Here is a 20,090-nt window from a genome sequence, read left to right on the forward strand (position 1 = left end):
AAGTAGTTATCTTCACTGTGAGTCTCATTACTGCTAAAATTGATTTGAATTGATTTTCTTCAAAGTCGGACAGACATTGACTCAAAAATTTATTTCCCCCACCCCCTATTTTTTGCAGCTGTCTACTCAACTCCATCATGGAAGCCAGCCTATGAAATACCATACCATAGAACAGCGGTCCCCAACCCCGGGGGCCTCGGACCGGTACCGGTCTGTGAGTCGTTTGGTACCGGGCCGCAAGAGTTGAGGCTCAGGTGTGAAATGTACGGTTTTCAGGGTTTTTTCAGCGTTATTTTGTTATCGTTTTTATCGTTAACTCGGTTTTCCTAGGTCTTTTCACATGTGTTATGAATAAATCTTCTTTTTTTGGTACCGGTACTAGTTTTATTTTGTTGTATTTATCCGCAACACCTTAAAGGCCGGTCTGTGAAAATATTGTCGGGCACAAAAAAGGTTGGGGACCGCTGCCATAGAACAGCACACGTCTGTATTTGGATGTATGCACATGCTCAGTTCTGTTTAAGTTAAATGTTTGTATAACTGTAACCCACTTTATCTCATTGGGTAATATTGTAGTTTTACAGAAGCTTGACTAAATACTTTGAAGCGGCTTCCTGTACAATGTTTGTGTCTGTATCAGTCGAAAAAAATCAAGAAAAAAACATGCTTCAGTAACACTTCAAGGTTCGACATTTAGAATTTACACGTATTATTAATTGTGCCAGGGATAACAGATGAGACGTTTTGATCTTCTATGTATATCATAACCTATACTTTGCTTACATCCGTCTCTCCAAAGAATCTCACTCCTTCCTCTTCAGTCTCTATCCCTTCTCCCCCTCTCCAGCTGCTGCCTCAGTGGGATGGGTGTAGTTTAGTGCCGCGTTCTTCCCGGATTGTCTTTCAGTCTCTCGCAGCTCAAATCCCGCTGAGGCCACTAATGGCTTAAGCCTCAAAAAATCTGAAATGCTTGAGTCCTGGATCACCCTACCCCTGGGATAGCTGGAAATCTGAAATCAAGGACAACTGGAAAATATACTTTATAGAAAGCTGCAAAGATTTACTGGCTATTTTTTCTGTGGGTTTTTTTAAAAAAAAAAAGTATTTATCACGTAGCAGATTGGGCTGGTGATGTTCTCCGGTAACATAAAATACTTGTAAATGTGGATCTGCTTCTTCAGGATTTCATCACAAAAGAAATACGAGCACTGGATTTATTAAGGAAGCATTACATTTTTATTTGTAAACCTGGAATTCACAAAAATTCCTCTTTTTCTCTCTTAATGTTAGGATTGTTGGATGGATCAAGTCTTAAGGACTCAAAACTTTCTATCTTAAATAAAAAATTGTGCAGGTGTGTATGAATGTGGTTAAACACAGGATTAAGTAAGGAAGTGTGAGCTGCTTGTGCCTCTGTTTGTGTGCATAAATGTGTATGGATGTTTATAGCCATGTTAGAGGAAAAGAAGGACCAAGGTTCTCCAAAACAGAACAAACCATCAAAGATCAACAGCGGCAACACCTGTCACTCGACATTGGGTAAAACCAAGCAAATCTCAAACAGCAGCAACACCTTCAAACCTGCACACGGGTGAGAGAGGAATATCTTTGTTTCTTTTTTTTCTGTCTGCAAGAGACAAATGCAATGAATGTGTGCATTTTGTATTTATAATGCCTTTACCTTTCATATGTGTGGAGAAAATGTGAATATGCAACAAAAAAAGTTTTAAAAAGTCATACAATCACAACCTGGATAAACGTTAAAAAACATTTTGCTAAAAAAAGAAATGTTATTTCTTTTGTTAGAAATAACATTTCTAACCAAATATAATGTAAAATCAAGATTAAAAAAAAAACTACCTTTGTCTTTTTAAAACATTTTTTATTGTGTGACTTTTTTCAGGGGGTACAAATACAGAGAATAACAGTACTAATGATGAATGTTGAGAAACAGTCAACCTTAAAATCTTGCTAAATGTTAGTGAAGACTTTTATCTACAGTGTAAGGCGACTATATTCTTGTATGCCACGTGTGCATATGGAACAATTAGCAAGTGGGAAATAGTCCTTTGGTATTAACCCTGGCCCAAACAGCTCTTACAGCTAAAGGAAGACAACAACTGCACGTGACAGGGCTATGCATGTATATGTGGGTGTCCCATCTGTCTAGATCAAAGTATTTAAAAGTTTTATCCATGTGTGTACGTGCATGGTACCACCAAACATGCATGTACACATGCATCAATGTTCTTTAGTTGATGACAACAATGAATTCCCTCGATTTCGATTCCCATTTCAATCAAATCCGGGTAGGAGGAGATGAATGTAAACATCTAATACCCAGCTGATATCACTGCAAAGTAAAGAGGGCAAAGAGAATAAAGCTCTGTAGTTATTCAGTGAAGTGGCCTAACAAAATGTTGAGGCTGTATATGCTAGTCCTACTTTCTGCTACAGGCATGTCTGAGAGATGTTTATGTGAGTCTTAAGATTAACTGCAGTGGAAGATTCCAGATTTGTTTGCTATATTAGAACAAGACGTTGACTTTGCTCCAAAATCTGGCTGAGAATAGCCAACTTGGTGAAGATGTTCCTTTGCTTGGTGTGAAGAAACTATGGGCAACTCAAGATGTTTGGATAGAAGTTGTTAATTGTAGCTACCTATGGTATCTTCATTGTTACCATAGCAGCTGTTTGACAGTTTGACTTTTAACTGGATCCATTAATGGCCAGATCACAATGTCTTTACCTTTCATTTGTATCACCATCTCTTTTCTCAGCGTTTCATTCATTATTCACCCATTCACTCATTCACTGCAGTTTGCAGCCTTTTATTTCCATCAATGAAACCCACGCATTTGGTCATTCGTCTGTTAATTCATGTATTCACTCATTCACCCATAATCTATAAGTTTTACATTTATGTAAAATCTATAAAACATTCAAGCTTGAAGTACTGTACTGTTTTATCTAGACTTTTAAAGAATAGAGTCATCCATCCATCCATCTTCTTCCATTTATATGAGTCCTGGGCAGTCTAAACAGAGCTTCAGACTGTGTCCCAGATTGCCGCCTTCATCTCTTTCAAGGTGACATCGCCAGGCAGCCCAGATACATAATCTCTTATGTATCTGAGAGAGCCTAGGTTCTCACCTATGAGGCACCGGAAGGCATCCAAGTCAGATACCCACTGAGAAGTATTCTCTAATTCCTGACTTAAAATTATGCCATCAAAACAATTCTAATTGATTTTAAGGGACAGCTAAGAAGACTGCAGGTGCTCCAATTAAATAATAAAAACACATATTACAGGACGATCTAGGAAATCTTGCACAAACCAGCAACCTATCAGTAGCTGTGACTAAAATATGAAGCTAGAAACTGTATTATAATGATAGTTTTTAATTAAAATATTATAAAAACATAGGAAGGTAAAGAAAGGTAAACCCCAGATACTCATGATACTCATGTGAGAAAAATAAACAAATTTTGCCATAATATACAACTGATATGAGCCCATGGACAGAAGGGTCGGGGTCCTACTAGGCCGACTGCACTTGTAAGTGAGAAATAGTCATCTGTATGACTTTGATGGGCACATCCATCATAACAAAGCAGACCTCGATGGTCTTCTTTGTCTATTGACTTCGAGTCTCTATAAAAACACAAAAACTGCTTGGTGCTTGCTGGTGATAGCCATGACCAAATGATTTTTCTTTTCTGGTTGTCTGTATTTTTGAACATCAATTTCCTCAAATATGGCACAAATGTTTGATGTTCATTGTTACCCTAAATACTCGAAATTCTTTTGAATTGGATATATTAGGAAACCTTCAAGGGAATTTCCATCCATCCATCCATCCATCCATCCATCCATCCATCCATCCATCCATTCACTTCCGCTTATCCTTTTCAGGGTCGCGGGGGGTGCTGGAGCCTATCCCAGCTGTCATAGGGCAAGAGGCAGGGTACACCCTGGACAGGTCGCCAGTTTGTCGCAGGGCCAACACACAGGGACAGACAACCATTCGCACTCACATTCACTCGCACATTCACACCTAGTGGCAATTTGGATTATCCAATTAACCTATCCCCACAATAATCACATCATAAACATCTTCAGTGTCAGTTACAAGCACTGCTGTACAGACAATAGCATGAAGTGTAGAGGTGAGTTCGTGTGGAATGTGAGAATGACAGAATGGATCTCTGGCTTTAATGTTTAGTCCATGAACATGTATCGCTTGAGTGCATTTGTGTCTTTTTTTGTTTTCCTTGTTCTCATTCATCTGTGTTGCATGAAGGGAATTTTTTTAAAGAATAATTGGACTGGTTCTCATATAGCATTTTTCTACTGTAGCTGAGTACTTAAAGCACTTTACACAGCATCTCTCATTCACCCATTCATACTGAAGTGCTTTTTATCTAACACATGTTGATGGATGCATCAAAGAGCAACTTGGGGTTACCATCTTGCCCAAAGATGTATGACATGCGGACTTGACCAGCCAGGGATCAAACCACAAAGCTTCCGATTAGTAAATGATCTGCTGTACCTCCTGTGCTACAACCTCTCCATTATATTTAGCACAAATCTTTACTTTTAAGCATCAGATTTAAGCATCAACTAATGATTTTTTTTTTTAAATAAAGTTCAACACAACCACATAAAGCACAATTCTGGAGACAAGTTAAGAAGGTCTATGCTAATTTCATCCAAATATATGACAGGATAAAATAAGAAAGGGATGGCACTTTAGATCCAAAGAGATCCCGTCGAGAGAGTGCCTTGGATAAAGATATGTGAATCTGGGAAGTGCCAAAAATTAGGAAAAGTGGTGACTGTGGTCATCTTTTACTTTTACATGGCTTGATGCTGGTTAGGCTAACTGTGGTGGGACAGATTTGGACAGATCAATGATGATTAAATTGCAATTATTATATTTTTTAGCCACCAGGTGGTAGACATCAATGACACAAATTTTAACTTCTTTACAGGTTGTGTATTGACTTGATTTCAGTATTTATTGGCCATGTGTGCCCAAATTAAAGCTGTCAGTATGCTATAAAACTAAAACCAATTATCTATAGGAAGCTAAAGAGCCAGAGCTGAGCTACACTCCTTACCTTTACCTTATCTTACCTTTTCCATCACATATTAAGCCACTGATATAAAAATATTGACTAATTTCCTATGTTTAGATTATGTGATTATGCAAGATACTGAAATCTAAGTGCTCCTTCAGTTCAAAGACACACTGACCTTATAGCAACATTATCTGAGTCACATACGCATTTAGCCTACATACTCACCATATGACCAAACACCTCGTAAATGTTTGAGAGGGTTTTGGTTTGTGAAATGTGATGCTGGTTATCATCCAAACCAGTGGATTTAAAAGAGCAGCTGTTCCCTTTTCTCCACTTTGTCGTTTTTGCTTTTTTTAAATTTATTTATTTATTTATTTTTACCATTATTTCTTCTTTACTTTTCCTCTTTAATGTGCAAACATTCTTCCTGGAGTTCACACCATTCATTTTCATTGTCTTTTGTGGCTTTGTCCTTCCATGCCCGTTGGCCGGGACGCTTTAAAGTAGTTTTCCAGACAATCTTGATCCAGTTTGTCTGATTTTACTGTGTTCCTCAAACCTAAGTCCAAGTCTTTGTCGTGGCTTAAAACCTGCAGTTGCTTTATTTTTGGCCACTTGAGGGTGATAGAAAACAATTTCCACTACTGAGGTTTGGTGCGCATTGCTTGAAAGTTGTCCATCCTTTCTAGGGAAATGTGTATTCCTTGACTGTTTTGGAGGTTATTAGCTCGTTCTAGGTGAAATTCAGAGATGGTGTTGCACCAAAATACTCCCAGTGATTGTTTTGGTTGCTAGCAGATTCCCATAGTTGCCATTTTTTCATGATTGTGTGCAAATACTCACTAACTACTAGCAAGGCAGTCAAACAACTTGATAAAGTGCAACACAAACCAGAATTTGGGTGGAGGGTGAGGCTTCAAGTGAAAGTTGTGCCTTAGCGTTGCAGCCTACATGCATACATATACTAATTTAGATACAGGCAAAATGTACAAAAGTCCATCATTCAAGTAATAGAATCCAGTCATCCAAAATGGGGAACACACTAATGTCACATGGTTAGTAATTGCATGTCTGCAAAACCACAATAACATTGACTTTTTACTGTTTAAGATAATAATCCAAATGTTTCTGTTGATTATTGGCAAATTTTCAGTTAAATTATTCTTGATGATGCATATCACAAAAATATGACAATCATGGGAAATATGGCTGTCACAATATTGGACAATCCTGCATCACATGCTTTAGGCTCACACAGAGGGGACCCCCGCCCCCATCATTAGAGCGGGCTGTTGAGCTGTTGATGAGGCGCCCTATTGGTGCCACACTGATGATGATAAATGAATGGATTTAGCATTATCTGTTATCTGTACAATAATGTATGAAAATAAATCCATTAAATATACATATATAATGGTTTTAAATCTATATAAAGTGATCAGTTTGGCGTGGTTATCCTTTATATTTGGGCAGTGCCATTTCCTCACATCCTGGTCACTTTGTGTTGGACTCCATTAGTTCATTCAGTTGTGAAAAGGATTTCTGGGTCACCAACCAGTCCCGCCTCAGAGTGAGGCTTTTAAAGTGTAATAACTGTGGACAGGATGTCACAGTACAAAACCATGATTTAGTGACATGATTTTTAAATAGTGTGTGGTTAAGAATAGCTAAGGCTACAAACTTTCCTTTGGCTTTGCAGTCAAAAACGCACATCAACTTCAGCAATTAAAAATGATGAAAGGCACTGGAAATGAGCAATCAATAAAGCCTTTGCAAAAGCCTTTATTAGCTTTTCCACACTCATCTGTTTTTGTGTCTTAAAATAGTCAGCGTCTTATAGCTAGCTCACTATATCAGTTGATACAGTGTCGAATGTGTGAGTGTGTCTGAGACGGGATGACACATACCTTGATGGTGATGAAAAGTCTCAACTGTAATTGAAGCCACTGTGTCATGATGTAACTCGAACTAGGCGCATACACATATTCACACGCTGTGACATGATGTGGTATCACTCTCATTTTCCAATATCCAACTCGTTTGAGCTCGCCATAATGCCAGATGGGAGAGATTCCTAAGATTTTACATGTGAAGTTGTTTTGTCTTAATGGTCATCCTCGTGGTTTTGGCAGGTGGTCAAGTGCCTACTCGTTAACCTCAAGTGTTTCCATTAATTTCTAGGAGGCATTAATATAAACTTTAATTTTTAAAAAGTTTACATTTTTTCGGTGAACAGAACAAATGAGGCTTTCTTGTCAGAGGTCATTTCTGAAAGAAAAAAAACTGCATCTGACAGCACTGCAAACAACGGTAGACTGGCGCGTAATAAGCTAGCGAATAATGCAGAAAACAGAGATTTGAGAGAGAAAGAGCTGTGCAGGAAATGTGATTTTATGGTGATGGAAGCAAAACAGCAAAGGTAAGGGAAATAATGAGGATTTTTATCAAACGTGAAGCGTACTTTTGATCTTCTTTTGCTGCTGGTTCAGTGCATTTTAGTCGGAGAGTGTCGAAACCTGCAGCATCAGAATCTGTGATTCTGACATTTGAGAAATGTCCATATATGGATCGTTCACCATGTGGGGTGAACGATCTGTGCTTTGTGTTTACTACTTTGTGCGGAATCTGTTTACATGCTCTCATTTTGTGTTTGGTGGTTGTTGAAATAGTTTTGTGAGGCTTAACCTGAGATTCTGGGATTTCTGGCAAAATACATTCATATTTAATAATCAGTTCAGGATTTCATGAATTGACATTGCATTATTCAAGCTAAAATCTATTTAAATTGGAAAAAAAATTTAAACCCACCCCTACTGGGTTTTAATGGAAAACCAGTAAATCTGAGTTGAGTTGATTCGAGTAGCTACTAGGGGAAAATGGGCTTTTTATACACTATGCTATTTTGAGAAATGCCATTTTGAATTTTCCCGGCGTGCGTAACTGATAATTGTTATTAATAGTTGTAGATATTTAGCAAGAGCTTATGTATATGTAAGGGCTATCTTGTGTGGTCTCACTAGGTTTTATTTAGTGTTACAGAAATTTCCACCTACTAAACACTCGGGTTATAACTTGGCCAAGTTTGACCCTTCGAACAGCTGCTGCCGTCTGCTCTTGTGCTGCTGCTGCAGCCTTGTGACCAGAGACCTGGACTTGAGTCATACGTAAGTCAAAACAAAGACATGAAACCACATTTGGACTTGACTGCTGCAAGCCCTGACCTTCAGGAAACTTTAAAAAGAAGTTTTGCTTCATGAAATCATTTAAAAAAGAATTTAAAAGGAGTTTTGATTCAGAATGTGCACAGGAATGAATAAGTTTAAAAATAATTGCAAATTCAGAGTTAAACATTTATTGTGCTGGCATAATAAATTGTTTTACATCTTTGCACATGTCACTACAGCTAAGACTCGAGGTGCTGAGTGACTGCAGCTTTCTGCTTGAGCCAGTAGTGATTTCTTTTCATCAGTTCTTATTAAACTCTCTGGCTAACTGGACCTCAGAGATGACATCAGCTGTCAGAGTGCTGGTGAAAACAGCTGTTACCGATCAATATTGTATTTCCACACAAGACCACAAATTAACATCAATGTAGAATAATTCAAAAGCAGCCGCTGAAATTTTTTGTATAATAATACAAGCAACAACATAAGCATTTGAGCTTAAGCAGATAGATGCCCTTATCTCCGAGTCATTTGTCAAAAATATCAAAGCTTATTAAAGTGGCGGTACTGTGGAGAGATTTATGAACCCAACATGTGTAGCAGCAAGGTTTGCCCGGTGTGGGTTACTGCGAGCACTTTGTGTCCTCGCTTTCTGATGATTTAAACGCCATCTGTCTGTTGCTGGGCATGTAACAGAGAGGGTGTAGGGACTCCCACTAACGGCTGAGGTAACCCCACACTCATGTCACATGACTTGTCAGTCAGATGTTGGGTGATGGCTGGCATCCAAAAGGGGTGATGATTAGGATTCTCATGACCTCACTGCGCACGGTGGCAATAATAAAGTCTGAAATAGAAGCTGGCCGAAAGACAACTTTAACAATCTCCAAAGAGGAAGAAAGTTTGGTCAGTAAACAAATTAGAAAAAAAGAGCCAAGTAGTAGATCTCAGTGAACATTCTTTTGTATTTGAAATTGTTTCAAAAGTGAAGATTTTATATAAGTCTACAATTTTTAATACATTTAACACCTATACAACATCTACTCCAACAGTTTCCTGTGGCACCCAATGTGGTCTTCCGCTGCTGTACCCCATTCAGAGATGCTCTTCTACATACCTTGGTTGTAACTAGTGTCTATTTGAGTTTCTGTTCTGAAATACTCAGACCGTCCATGCCATGTTCAAAGTATTTTACATCACCTCTCTTCCCCATTCCGATGGTTAGTTTAAACTTCACCAGGTCATCTTGATGATATCTACATGAATAAATACACCACATTGCATTAACAATTAGCTGAACAGATGTATCTACTGAAATAGCTGGTGAGTCAATTTATCTGTCTTTGCTTTCATCCTTGCAGCAGTTTAATATCAGGAACTTTTTTAGTTCTGCTCCAAACTCCAAAACACAATCTTAACAATGTGGTGTATGCTGTACAGTGTAGCGAAGAATGCCCAGACCTCTACATTGGAGAGACCAAACAGCCACTTCACAAACGCATGGCACATCATAAAAGAGCCATCTCCATAGGACAAGACTCAGCAGTCCATCTGCATCTAAAGGACAAAGGTCACTCTTCCGAGGATGCCAATGTTCACATTTTGGACAGAGAAGACAAATGGTTTGAAAGAGGAGTGAAAGAAGCCATTTTGTGTCTACTGTGAGCGACCATCTTTGAACAGAGGCGGTGGCTTACGACACCAACTGTCTGCCATCTATAATCCAGTTCTGATATCCCTTCCCAGACACCTTAACACCCACTCACATCCTGGGCCATCTGACCTCAGGAAATCACATGATAGGGTGGGGCTAGGTTTCACAATGAGCTCACCCAAAACCCTGGCTGATTGTGACCCACACCCGTTTTCACACCTTGGCTCATGTGATTAGATAGAGGATCATTAGGGGGTCCTTTTGTCCATCTTTGGGGGGAAACTCCCACCATTTGACCTTAGAACTGACTCCTGTCTGTCTGACATTAAGACTTGGATGGCTCTTAACTTCCTACATCTAAATGAAAGTAAAATTGAAGTCATTGTGTTTGGGCTTCCTAAAGACCCCAACCTTTCCTTTGATTTTATGGGACCCCTAACTTCCAAATGTACTTCCTCCATTAAGAGCCTCGGTGTTACTTTTGACAGTGCTTTTAAATTTGATAAACAAATTAGCTCCGTAGTCAAGGGATCTTTTTATCATCTACGGATTTTAGCTAAAGTCAAGTCCTACCTGTGCAGGAACGATCTAGAAAGGGTGGTCCATGCTTTTATTACTTCACAGCTGGACTACTGTAACTCCCTTTATGCTGGTTTATATCGTTCCTGTCTGCATCGCCTCCAACTGGTGCAGAAAGCTGCTGCTCGCATGCTGACCGGTTCCAAAAAGAGAGACCACATCACTCCGGTCCTCTGCTCTCTCCACTGGCTCCCAGTTGCTTTTAGGATTGATTTTAAAATTTTACTGTTGGTTTTTAAGGTTCTTAACGGTACTGCACCTCCTTACCTGGCAGAGCTTCTTAGCATTCACTGCCCCAGGAGATCTTTGAGGTCAGCAGACCTGATGCTTTTAGATGTTCCCAGGTACAGATTAAAGACTAGGGGAGAGAGGGCTTTTGCTGTGGCTGCACCCAGACTGTGGAACAGTTTACCTCCTCACATCAGATTCTCCACAAGCCTAGGAACTTTTAAAACTGCTCTTAAAACTCACCTCTTCTCGTTGGCTTTTAGCAAGGTTTAACTTACTGTTTTAACTTACTGTTTTATCAGTGAGGTGTTTTATGTACTTGCGTTTTATTGTATTTTATATTTGTATTTTGTTGTACAGCACTTTGGTCAGCCTTGGTTGCTTTTAAATGTGCTTTATAAATAAACTTGACTTGACTTGACTTGATAACATAAACCAGTGCTAGCACATTAGCTTTTCACACTTTTCTCACTGTGTTAAATGGCCATGTAAATGGGTTATTTGTTGCAGCCATTTTGCTAACATCTTCTCATCCTCCACACTGGGACAGTTAAATATTCCTTTGTAATATCTCCCTGGCTGAATTTCCAGTTTCATCACAGTGAGGAAGTAGGAACCCGGAAAGATACTCAGGGTTGAACACAGATACTAATTTGAGATTTTATATTCCTCGTCCATGTTGGCAGCGGCCACCGTCTGTTGTCACTGGTCTGGGGTTTGGTTACCTCCAGCCAGAATTGCTTAGATCATAGGGCTTTGGAGTTGACGTAACACTGCAATGTATTTTGGGAGTGCTGCGCCATATATCTGGGCCACGAATCAAAACAAACACACTGTGTTGGAAGGACGGTTCCAGAAACATGCTTAAAAGCAGTTACAAGGACGGTACAGAGACAGATTGCGTCTGGATGCAAAGAGACAGTACTTGCAGAGCTTGCATTGGAAATGTGGACCTGTATGAAATACGGCCGTGGAGTAGAAACCCTGAAGACCAACGGCTATTGACGTAGCCTGATATATTTTCATACCTTGTCTGTGGAGTCAGCGCATACAAGGTGAACCAGTTTCGCAATTATAAATCTCTGGAGGGACACATCCAATTCAGCAAAGATTGGGTACAAGATTTGTGAGTACGTCGTCATTCAAACAAAGGTAAGTCAGCTCGAGTACTGTGAGTAAAATGTGTTTGATTTTCCCCCAAACATTCAGATTAGTGCAGCATAAATTCATTCACGAGGGAGAAATTACAGTGAGAACATGTGGAGGCTGTTAGGTGGATAACATAGTGAGTTCAGTGCATTGATGTGACATTGTCCTGAAGGATTTAGTCATTCTGTATGGTTAAAGAAATTGCAATTATTTATTAATGTTTATTATAAATAATCCTAATTATATATCTTCCTTTTGTGTTTGTGTCCTGTGTCACTAAAAATACATTTTATTTTAGTTTTATACATTGCTCAATGACCTGCAGAATCTCCTTATCATATTAGGTGTCCATAATTGTTACTTGATGTCAAACTTTATGCTTTCTCCATCTCTAAAGTGATTACATCCTTGCATTACATACTTTAGGTTCATTTTCTGCAGGCAGGTTTCTGAGAGAGAACAGGCAGATTTAGAATATAACATGCAGCGTTCTATAGATGGATACATAAAGAAAAATGAAAAATTACATGTATGTGCTAACTTTCTAAACACTTTGTTACATTTATGATAAAGTAAATAAAACACATTTCTGTCGGCCTTGGCTAATTAAAGTCCTTGTATTTAAATGAACTTTGTGTGTGTTTCAGGTACTGCACTCTCAAAGACTGAATGAACCAGCATTGCAGCCATGGGTCACTGTGAGCATCACAGGGAAGGTTGAAGCCGCCCACTGCACCTGTACTGCCGGAGTCGTGGAGTCGTGCACCCATGTCGCTGCTCTTTTAAAGTAGAAGCAACAGTGCGGATCTGTGGCACAAGGACTGTTACAGATGAACCTGCATACTGGGTTTTGCCTGGTAATATGACCAAGATACAGCCAGAGGCTGGCCATAAGATAGACTTCTCCTCTTCAGCTGCCCAAAAAAGGGCTCTTGATCAAAACATAAACAGACCATCCATATTGAAAGGTAAAAGGAGCCGTCCTCAAAAAGAAAAATCCCACCTGCTACTGTGGAGGAGTTATCACTGCTATTTGATACTTTGCTGGAACACTGTAAAGCTGTGGGTTGTGGGAATGACCCATAATGTTTTATCTAGGAGTCTAGATTTATGCCTGAAGTGCACTGCCATGTAAATAATTTGCATTTACTGAATATGTACTGACTGAATATCACTGTTCAAAAGTTGAATAAAGAAACAAACAATTGTTTGCCTTTAAAAAAAAACCACTTTATAGAACATCACATCAGTTACAGTGTAAAATCCATGTCATTTATAGTTTACAAGTGACAAAATGTTTACAAAAAAATCATGACAGCGTTTACATGATATCACCCACTACTAACATTACTTAATTTACCATATATTCTGAAAAATTACCACTATTTATACAGCACAAGACTTAAGAATATTTAACAAGAGCAAGTTTCATTTTTCCCTGGTTTTACTACCACACTGTTGACCAAAATGCAGCAAACCTTCACCATCTCATCAAGAAGGGTCACCTCTTCACCCTCACATGGAAGAAGTAATCTGATTGGCATGGTGGTATTTTGAAGCAGGGGTTTTGGAGTGCCCCTTGTGTAGCGCTGGAACCCAGTCATGATGTGTTTCATCCATTTCATAGGCTGATTATCCTGCAATAATGCCCAATAATTAGTGATGGGATTTCCGGCTCCTTTTAGAGAACCGGCTCTTTCAGCTCGGCTCACTAAAAAGAGCCGGCTCTTTCGGCTCCGAACCGGCTCTTCAGGTTGTTTTGTTGCTTTAATTAATTTATTATTAACAATAATATAAAATTATGCACAAAAGGAATTACTAATGTAAAAAAAGAGTGGTTTTATTTATATATAAATATATGTGGTGGCCCCTAGAGACAAAGCACGTACAAACTCCAAATCACATTTCTAGCATTAACTGAACTTCCAAAACAGAGCTACCTAGATCACTTAAATTACACAATTGAAAGCATATGTATATTGTTTGTGTATTTATACATAAGCACTCATATATATCCAAATAATTAAAAAAAAATGTTCATTTACCTGTTACTACCACACACCAAATCCGGTTACTGGTACTTCCTGGCTTGTGTAGCCTCTAGGTAACAAAAGACTGCAGAGTCCGGGTCTCTGTGGCTTTTAAACCCCAAAACACGCTGTGCCAAAAACTGGTCCACCCCAAGGATCGGGTCCCCCGACACAAACAGAGTAACATAGTTTACGCTGTTAAGTGCCAGGAGGATTGCCCGGATTTATACATCGGGGAAACCAAACAACCTCTGGCGAAGTGGATGGCACAACATGGTAAATGGTAAATGGTAAATGGCCTGCATTTGTATAGCGCTTTTCTAGTCCTAAGGACCCCAAAGCGCTTTACACTACATTCAGTCATTCACCCATTCACACACACATTCACACACTGGCAATGGCAAGCTACATTGCAGCCACAGCTGCCCTGGGGCGCACTGACAGAGGGGAGGCTGCCGGACACAGGCGCCACCGGGCCCTCTGACCACCACCAGTAGGCAAACATGGGGTTAGTATCTTGCCCAAGGATATTTGGGCAACACAGAAGAGCTACCTCGTCAGGCCAGGACTCTGCAGTCTATTCACACCTACAGGCCAGTGGACACTCTTTCAAGGATGAGGATGTACACATCTTGGACAGGGAGGAACGCTGGTTTGAGCGCGGAGTCAAGGAGGCCATTTACGTGAAAAGGGAAAGACCATCTCTGAATCAAGGAGGGGGCCTAAGGGTACATCTTTCGCCATCTTACAATGCTATGATTGCAGCTATTCCCCAACTCTCTGTGAATGGTATTCATGGCCATTGATCAGTGGTCTTTGATCAGTGGGTTTTGGTTAGTGGTTGTTAATCAATGGTCATGAGAATCTGCATAATTAAGATTAAGGAACTGACCTCACAGCCCATTGTTCCTTCAGTGGGCTGGTTTCAGTCATTATGCAAATGTACTGTTTATAAGATTGGGAAAACCTGCAGTCAGCTGAGACTGAAGAAGTCACTTGGATGAGTGACAAAACATTTCTCCCACAAAACGCTACGTCCAGATGAACAGAATCAACTTTCGTAGATTTACTTTCCTGGATGATTGAGAATGCATCAAGACGAAAAGATAAAGCATTTTTAAGCTTATTCCCTTGCTGGTCGTACAATCTAACATTACAACCGACCCCACAGCAAGAATGAACCATAGCTGGTGTTATCTGTGTGCTTTCGCTCCTCTTTTGCTAGCGCTTTGTTTGGCCCAGAAACATGGCGCCTCAACCAAAAGTCCTGGCCACGCCCCCTCTCGTGACATCGCGCTCCAAAGCCCTATTAGAAAAAACCTGTGGTCCTATTGGGCAGGAGAGGCAGATGGTGCAGATTCATGTGGGGAAATGGATAGTGTAGGCAAGCAGATATAAAAAGTTGTAATGGGTGATATGAGAGGTTTAAAGTTTAAGAAGAACCTCAAAAAGTTTTACACTGTTCCAGTGCCTCTCTGTACTCGAGTGGTGATTATAGTTAAACTGAAATCACTTCCCTCTTTACACTGAGCATTATATTTACAGTCTGTTTTTGTTTGTTTTTTTTGGTCTGTAAACAAAAGTGTGGTGAGTACTAGCTGCAACCACCCAGCTCACTAGCTGTAACCATTCACATGGCACTCTGGCCCAGAGCTCACCTGTCCCTGGGCTTAAATCCCTTTAATTACTGATGTGAGTCAGCTGTGTAAAGGAGAAAAGGTGGCACCTCAGGCAGAAGAGATTGAAGGACATGCCCACACAAGCACCTTCAGGAGGAGGCCCTGCTAGGACCATAACACCCCCTCCCATAAATACAAACCCATGGTTTGTCAAATGATTACGATAACCAAAACAAAACAAAAAAGTCCATAACAATTTCATCACCAAATTGCAGGCTTTCCACCTACCAAACCCCATAGCAACGGTTAGGCATTTCCTGCGGAAGCTGCCAATCCCATCTCAGTGGGTTCACAACATTGACAGAGAGTGGCCCCAGACCCTCAAAACGGTGTCCCTTGTGATAGCCAGGGCTTTGAACCATCACATGTGGAGAAACCAGCAGGCAGCTAGTGGGCCTTACTGAAACACTTTGCAGACGATTCCTCAGGTCAAAAAGAGAGAGAGCAGCTCACTAGCTGCAAACCGCAAAAACGCAGCTCACTAGCTGCAACCACCCAGCTCACTAGCTGTAACCATTCACATGGCACTCTGGCCCAGAGCTTCTTCTTCTTTCTTACAGTTGTATTGGCGGTTGGCAAACAATCGAAAGGTGCATTACCGCCACCAACTGGTATGGAGTATGGTCTGGAACCTGGCCCAGAGCTCACCTGTTCCTGGGCTTAAATCCCTTTAATTACTGATGTGAGTCCGCTGTGTAAAGAAGAAAAGGTGGCACCTCAGGCAGAAGAGATTGAAGGACACACCCACACAAGCACCTTCAGGAGGAGGCCCTGCTAGGGCCATAACATTGCTCAGTGACCAACATTATTACATCAGTAGCAGTAGTAGCATGTAAACATGGTGTATTAACATAAAATTTAACACAGTACTTTATGAAATGTTCTAAAAAGCAGTGTTAAAATATAAATGCAATGTGTTCATATATTTTGTAGCAGTGTGACAGCAGGGCTCCATGCTTTCATTTTTAGGTTAGCTTGACCTCATTTCAAATTTTAGTACTGCCATGTCACCACTAGGGATGCACCGATACCGATACTGGTATCAAGTATCGGGGCCAATACCATAAAATGTGTGTGTACTCATACTCATAAAAGTTAACCGATACCATGAACCAATACCAACTTATTTCATGACTCAGAGGGTGGCCTGTACTTTCTGTTGTAATTTTTTAGATTGGCCACTAGGGGGACATGTCGCTAGGGGGTTAGGCGAGTGAGACTGGCGGCTCCTGTAGCTAGCTAAAAAGGTGTCAGCAGTGTGGACTTTCTTCAAAAGTTTTGAAGATGACAGAAGCAAGGCCGAGTGCAAACTGTTTACTGATAAGGTGTCCAGGGGAGGGAAGGAGAGGACAGGTCATGCGCTGGAGTACACCCAGTTTGCTAAGGCTAATGCAAGACCAGAACAGTCCAGGTTAACTCAGGTTTAGGAAAAGCGACAAAAAATGTTAAGAGAAAGTTAAAATAACAGAGGCTTTGACTAAATTTATCACCCTGGCTGTCAGTCGTGGAAAACGTAGGATTTCGCAGTCTTCTCAGCATACTTGAACCGCGATATGAGATTCACAGCTGCCCATACATCACGGACGTAATGGTGCCAAAACTTGAAGAGGTAGAAAAACATGTGCATAACCTTATGCAGGAGGTTTCAGCCTTAAGTTTCACTACAGACATTTGGACAAGCAGTGTGTCCCTGATATCACTCCTCAGTTTAACAGCGCAGTGGATTGATGAAGAGTTTGTTTGTCATCAAATCACACTACATGCAAAGTCATTCAGGGGCTCGCACACCAGCCAAACAATTGCAGCTGCTTTCGATATCATGCTTCAGACCTGGGATATACTGAAACAACGTCCGTCTACATCGTGCTCCAGGACAACGCAAGATAAAGGCCAAGAGTAATGCTGAGCTGCCGAGCCTACCTTGTACTGCTTACACTCTCCAGCTGGTTGTTCATGAGGGCCTTCTGTCACAGAGGAGTGTTGGTGATGCGATGGCAGTTGGCTGCAAAATAGTTGGACATTTTAAACATTCTGCTCTGGCCAGCTCCCATCTCAAGGACATTCAATTACAGGTCAACCAGCCCGCGAGGCGGCTCCAGCAAGAAGTTCAGACCCGCTGGAACAGCACCTTTTATATGATACAGACATTGATCGAGCAGAAACAGGCTCTGGGAATATTCATGTCTGAATATGGACTAACTGATACGCTGATGGCTTACCAGTGGACGCTGCAAGAGAAGGTGATATCTGTCCTGGGTCCATTCGAGGAGCTAACTCGAAAAGTCAGCTCTTCAGATGCCATGGCTGAAGATGTTATTCCAGCCGTCACTGTGCTCCACAGATTCCTAACAAGGGAGACTGATGAGGACCGTGGGATTAAAGCAATGAAGGGAACCTTGGCTGCAGCTGTCAGGATGCGGTTCACTGACGTGGAGGAAAACCCACTCTATGGCATCGCCATGCTACTCAATCTCAGGTGAGTGTATGCCTGTGTGTGTAACTGTTTGACTGTGTGTGAATGTGACTGTGTATGTAACTATGTTACTGCAAAAAAAAAAAAAAAAAAAAAGGTAAGCAAACCTATTGTCAGCTAACTTTTTTCTTTCTCTGTTTTAGATATACAAATTGTTTTTTCTCCAGCACCATAACTGCTGCAAATGCCAAAGAGATACTAAAACTTGAACTGCTAAGGTTGCCTGGAGATAAGCAGGAGGATCATGACCTGAATGAACCACCTTCAAGAAAAGCACGCAGTGACCAGCCCACAACTAGTCTGAACAGCATGTTTGATAAAATTACAGATGAGCAGGCATCAGCATCTGTGGGCAAAGCTGCGGTAGGTTCTAGTGTAGAGTTAGAAACATATCTTGGGGAGGCCACAATTTTATGAGAAGACAAACCACTACAATACTGGATGATTAATAAAGTGCAGTTCCCGAACCTGGCTAAAGTGGCGGACAGATACCTTTCAGCACTATGCACAAGTGTTGATAGTGAAAGGCTGTTCAGCTCAGTGTCACGCAAAATAGTTCACTGTTATTTTGTTTGGATATAATATGGACATTCTGCAATAATTTAACAAAAGTGTTTATTTTATTCTGAACAGAAGTGTTTATTTTTCAACCTGAAAGCGGGAAAGAGACCCAAAGGGTTCAGTTATTTTTTTTCACTACAATTTGGATACTCTGCAATAGGTTAATTAATGTTATGTCTCTCTGAAAGCTGGAGACTGCAAAAATACTTTAGTTATTTTGTTTGTTTGTTTACAATGTGGACACTGCAATAATTGAACAGAAGTGTTTATTTTTCACTTGAAATTGTATTTTTTTGGCCATTTCTATTAATATTTTATTTTTTATCAACAGAGAATAAAATAAAATCTATCTTCCAATTCATTGCATTTTTCTGTGTGTGTGTGTGTGTGTGTGTGGTAGAAGTATTGTTTTTTTAAACTATGTATCGGCAAGTACTCAGATCCAAGTATCGGTATCGTATCAGTTTGAAAAAAATAGTATTGTTGCATCCCTAGTCACCACAAAAGTCACTTACAGGCTTTCAAAATTCCATTTTCTTTATTTGGCAATCAGAGAAGTAAAAATACAGGCAGATTTTGCTCAGATTTTAGTGAAACTTAAGTGCAGTGATAATTGGCCTGTATTTGTATAGTGCTTTACTAGGAATTAAGGAACCCAAAGCACTTTACACATTCAGTCATCCACCCATTCACACACTGGTGATGGCAAGGGTGCACTGACAGAGGCAAGGCTGTCGGACACTGGCGCCACTGGGCCCTCTGACCACCACCACTTCGCAACGGGCGAAGTGTCTTGCCCAAAGACACAATGGCCGAGACTGTCGGAGCCCGAACTCGAACTGGCAACATTCCGATTACAAGACGAACTGCCAATTCTTGAGCAACGAACACCCGTAGCATTATAGCAAAGTATTCAGATAGAGCAGACTGTACTTCCTGTTTGACCTGTGGGTTTGGTAATAATGAGACGTTCAGTCTCCAGTGTTTAAAATAATCAGACATTCCCATAACAATTTTCATAGTAACTGGGCTACGGTCAGATATAGTAATTGATTGAATTATTGTCTCTTTTTTGACATACAGAAAAAAATCTGTTCTTGTGTGGCTTCCACACACTTAAGACATAAATGTGAAATCTTTATCCATGTTGATATCTCCACACATCTACTGGTCCCAGTTCGGCGATGATGCCTGAGACACCTCTAGACATTTTCGACTGGGGTCTTGTTATTGCTGGTAATCTATCTAAATTATTGCTTAAAACACAATTGAATGTAAGAGAAAGTGTTGTTGTGGAAGTTTTCCATTAAATAAAGCTTGCAGACGAGCGGTGACTGGTAGCTAACATTCTTTAATCAAAGAAGAGTCTCTCGAGCCTAACATGGCTCTCAGTTAAATACCTTCTTCAGGAACAAAAGGCAGTACACAGCTGTTTCACACCTTAAGGTTCACACTCCCTTGCTACCTCCCAGAGTCCTCGAA

General features: G+C 40.4%; 2 protein-coding genes across 2 annotated transcripts in view; both read left to right on the top strand.

Moving 5' to 3' along the window:
* The first annotated feature begins 345 nt into the window (after positions 1-345).
* The window catches only part of LOC146522623 (uncharacterized), a 42,987-nt gene continuing 23,242 nt past the window's right edge, over positions 346-20,090 (top strand). Inside the window, exon 1 of the mRNA XM_085153476.1 lies at positions 346-1,591. Within this exon, the coding sequence (XP_085009602.1) occupies positions 1,440-1,591 (152 nt within the window). The 5' untranslated portion in view covers positions 346-1,439. The remainder of the gene's footprint in view (positions 1,592-20,090) is intronic.
* Positions 14,438-19,174, top strand: LOC146522624 (zinc finger BED domain-containing protein 4-like). Its single transcript, XM_085153583.1, has 2 exons — positions 14,438-18,050; positions 18,191-19,174. Exons 1-2 carry the CDS (start codon positions 17,566-17,568, stop codon positions 18,462-18,464), a joined length of 759 nt encoding a protein of 252 aa, XP_085009709.1. The 5' UTR covers positions 14,438-17,565; the 3' UTR covers positions 18,465-19,174.

The sequence above is a fragment of the Neolamprologus multifasciatus genome, chromosome 3, assembly GCF_963576455.1.
Source record: "Neolamprologus multifasciatus chromosome 3, fNeoMul1.2, whole genome shotgun sequence".
Classification (NCBI taxonomy): Eukaryota; Metazoa; Chordata; class Actinopteri; order Cichliformes; family Cichlidae; genus Neolamprologus; species Neolamprologus multifasciatus.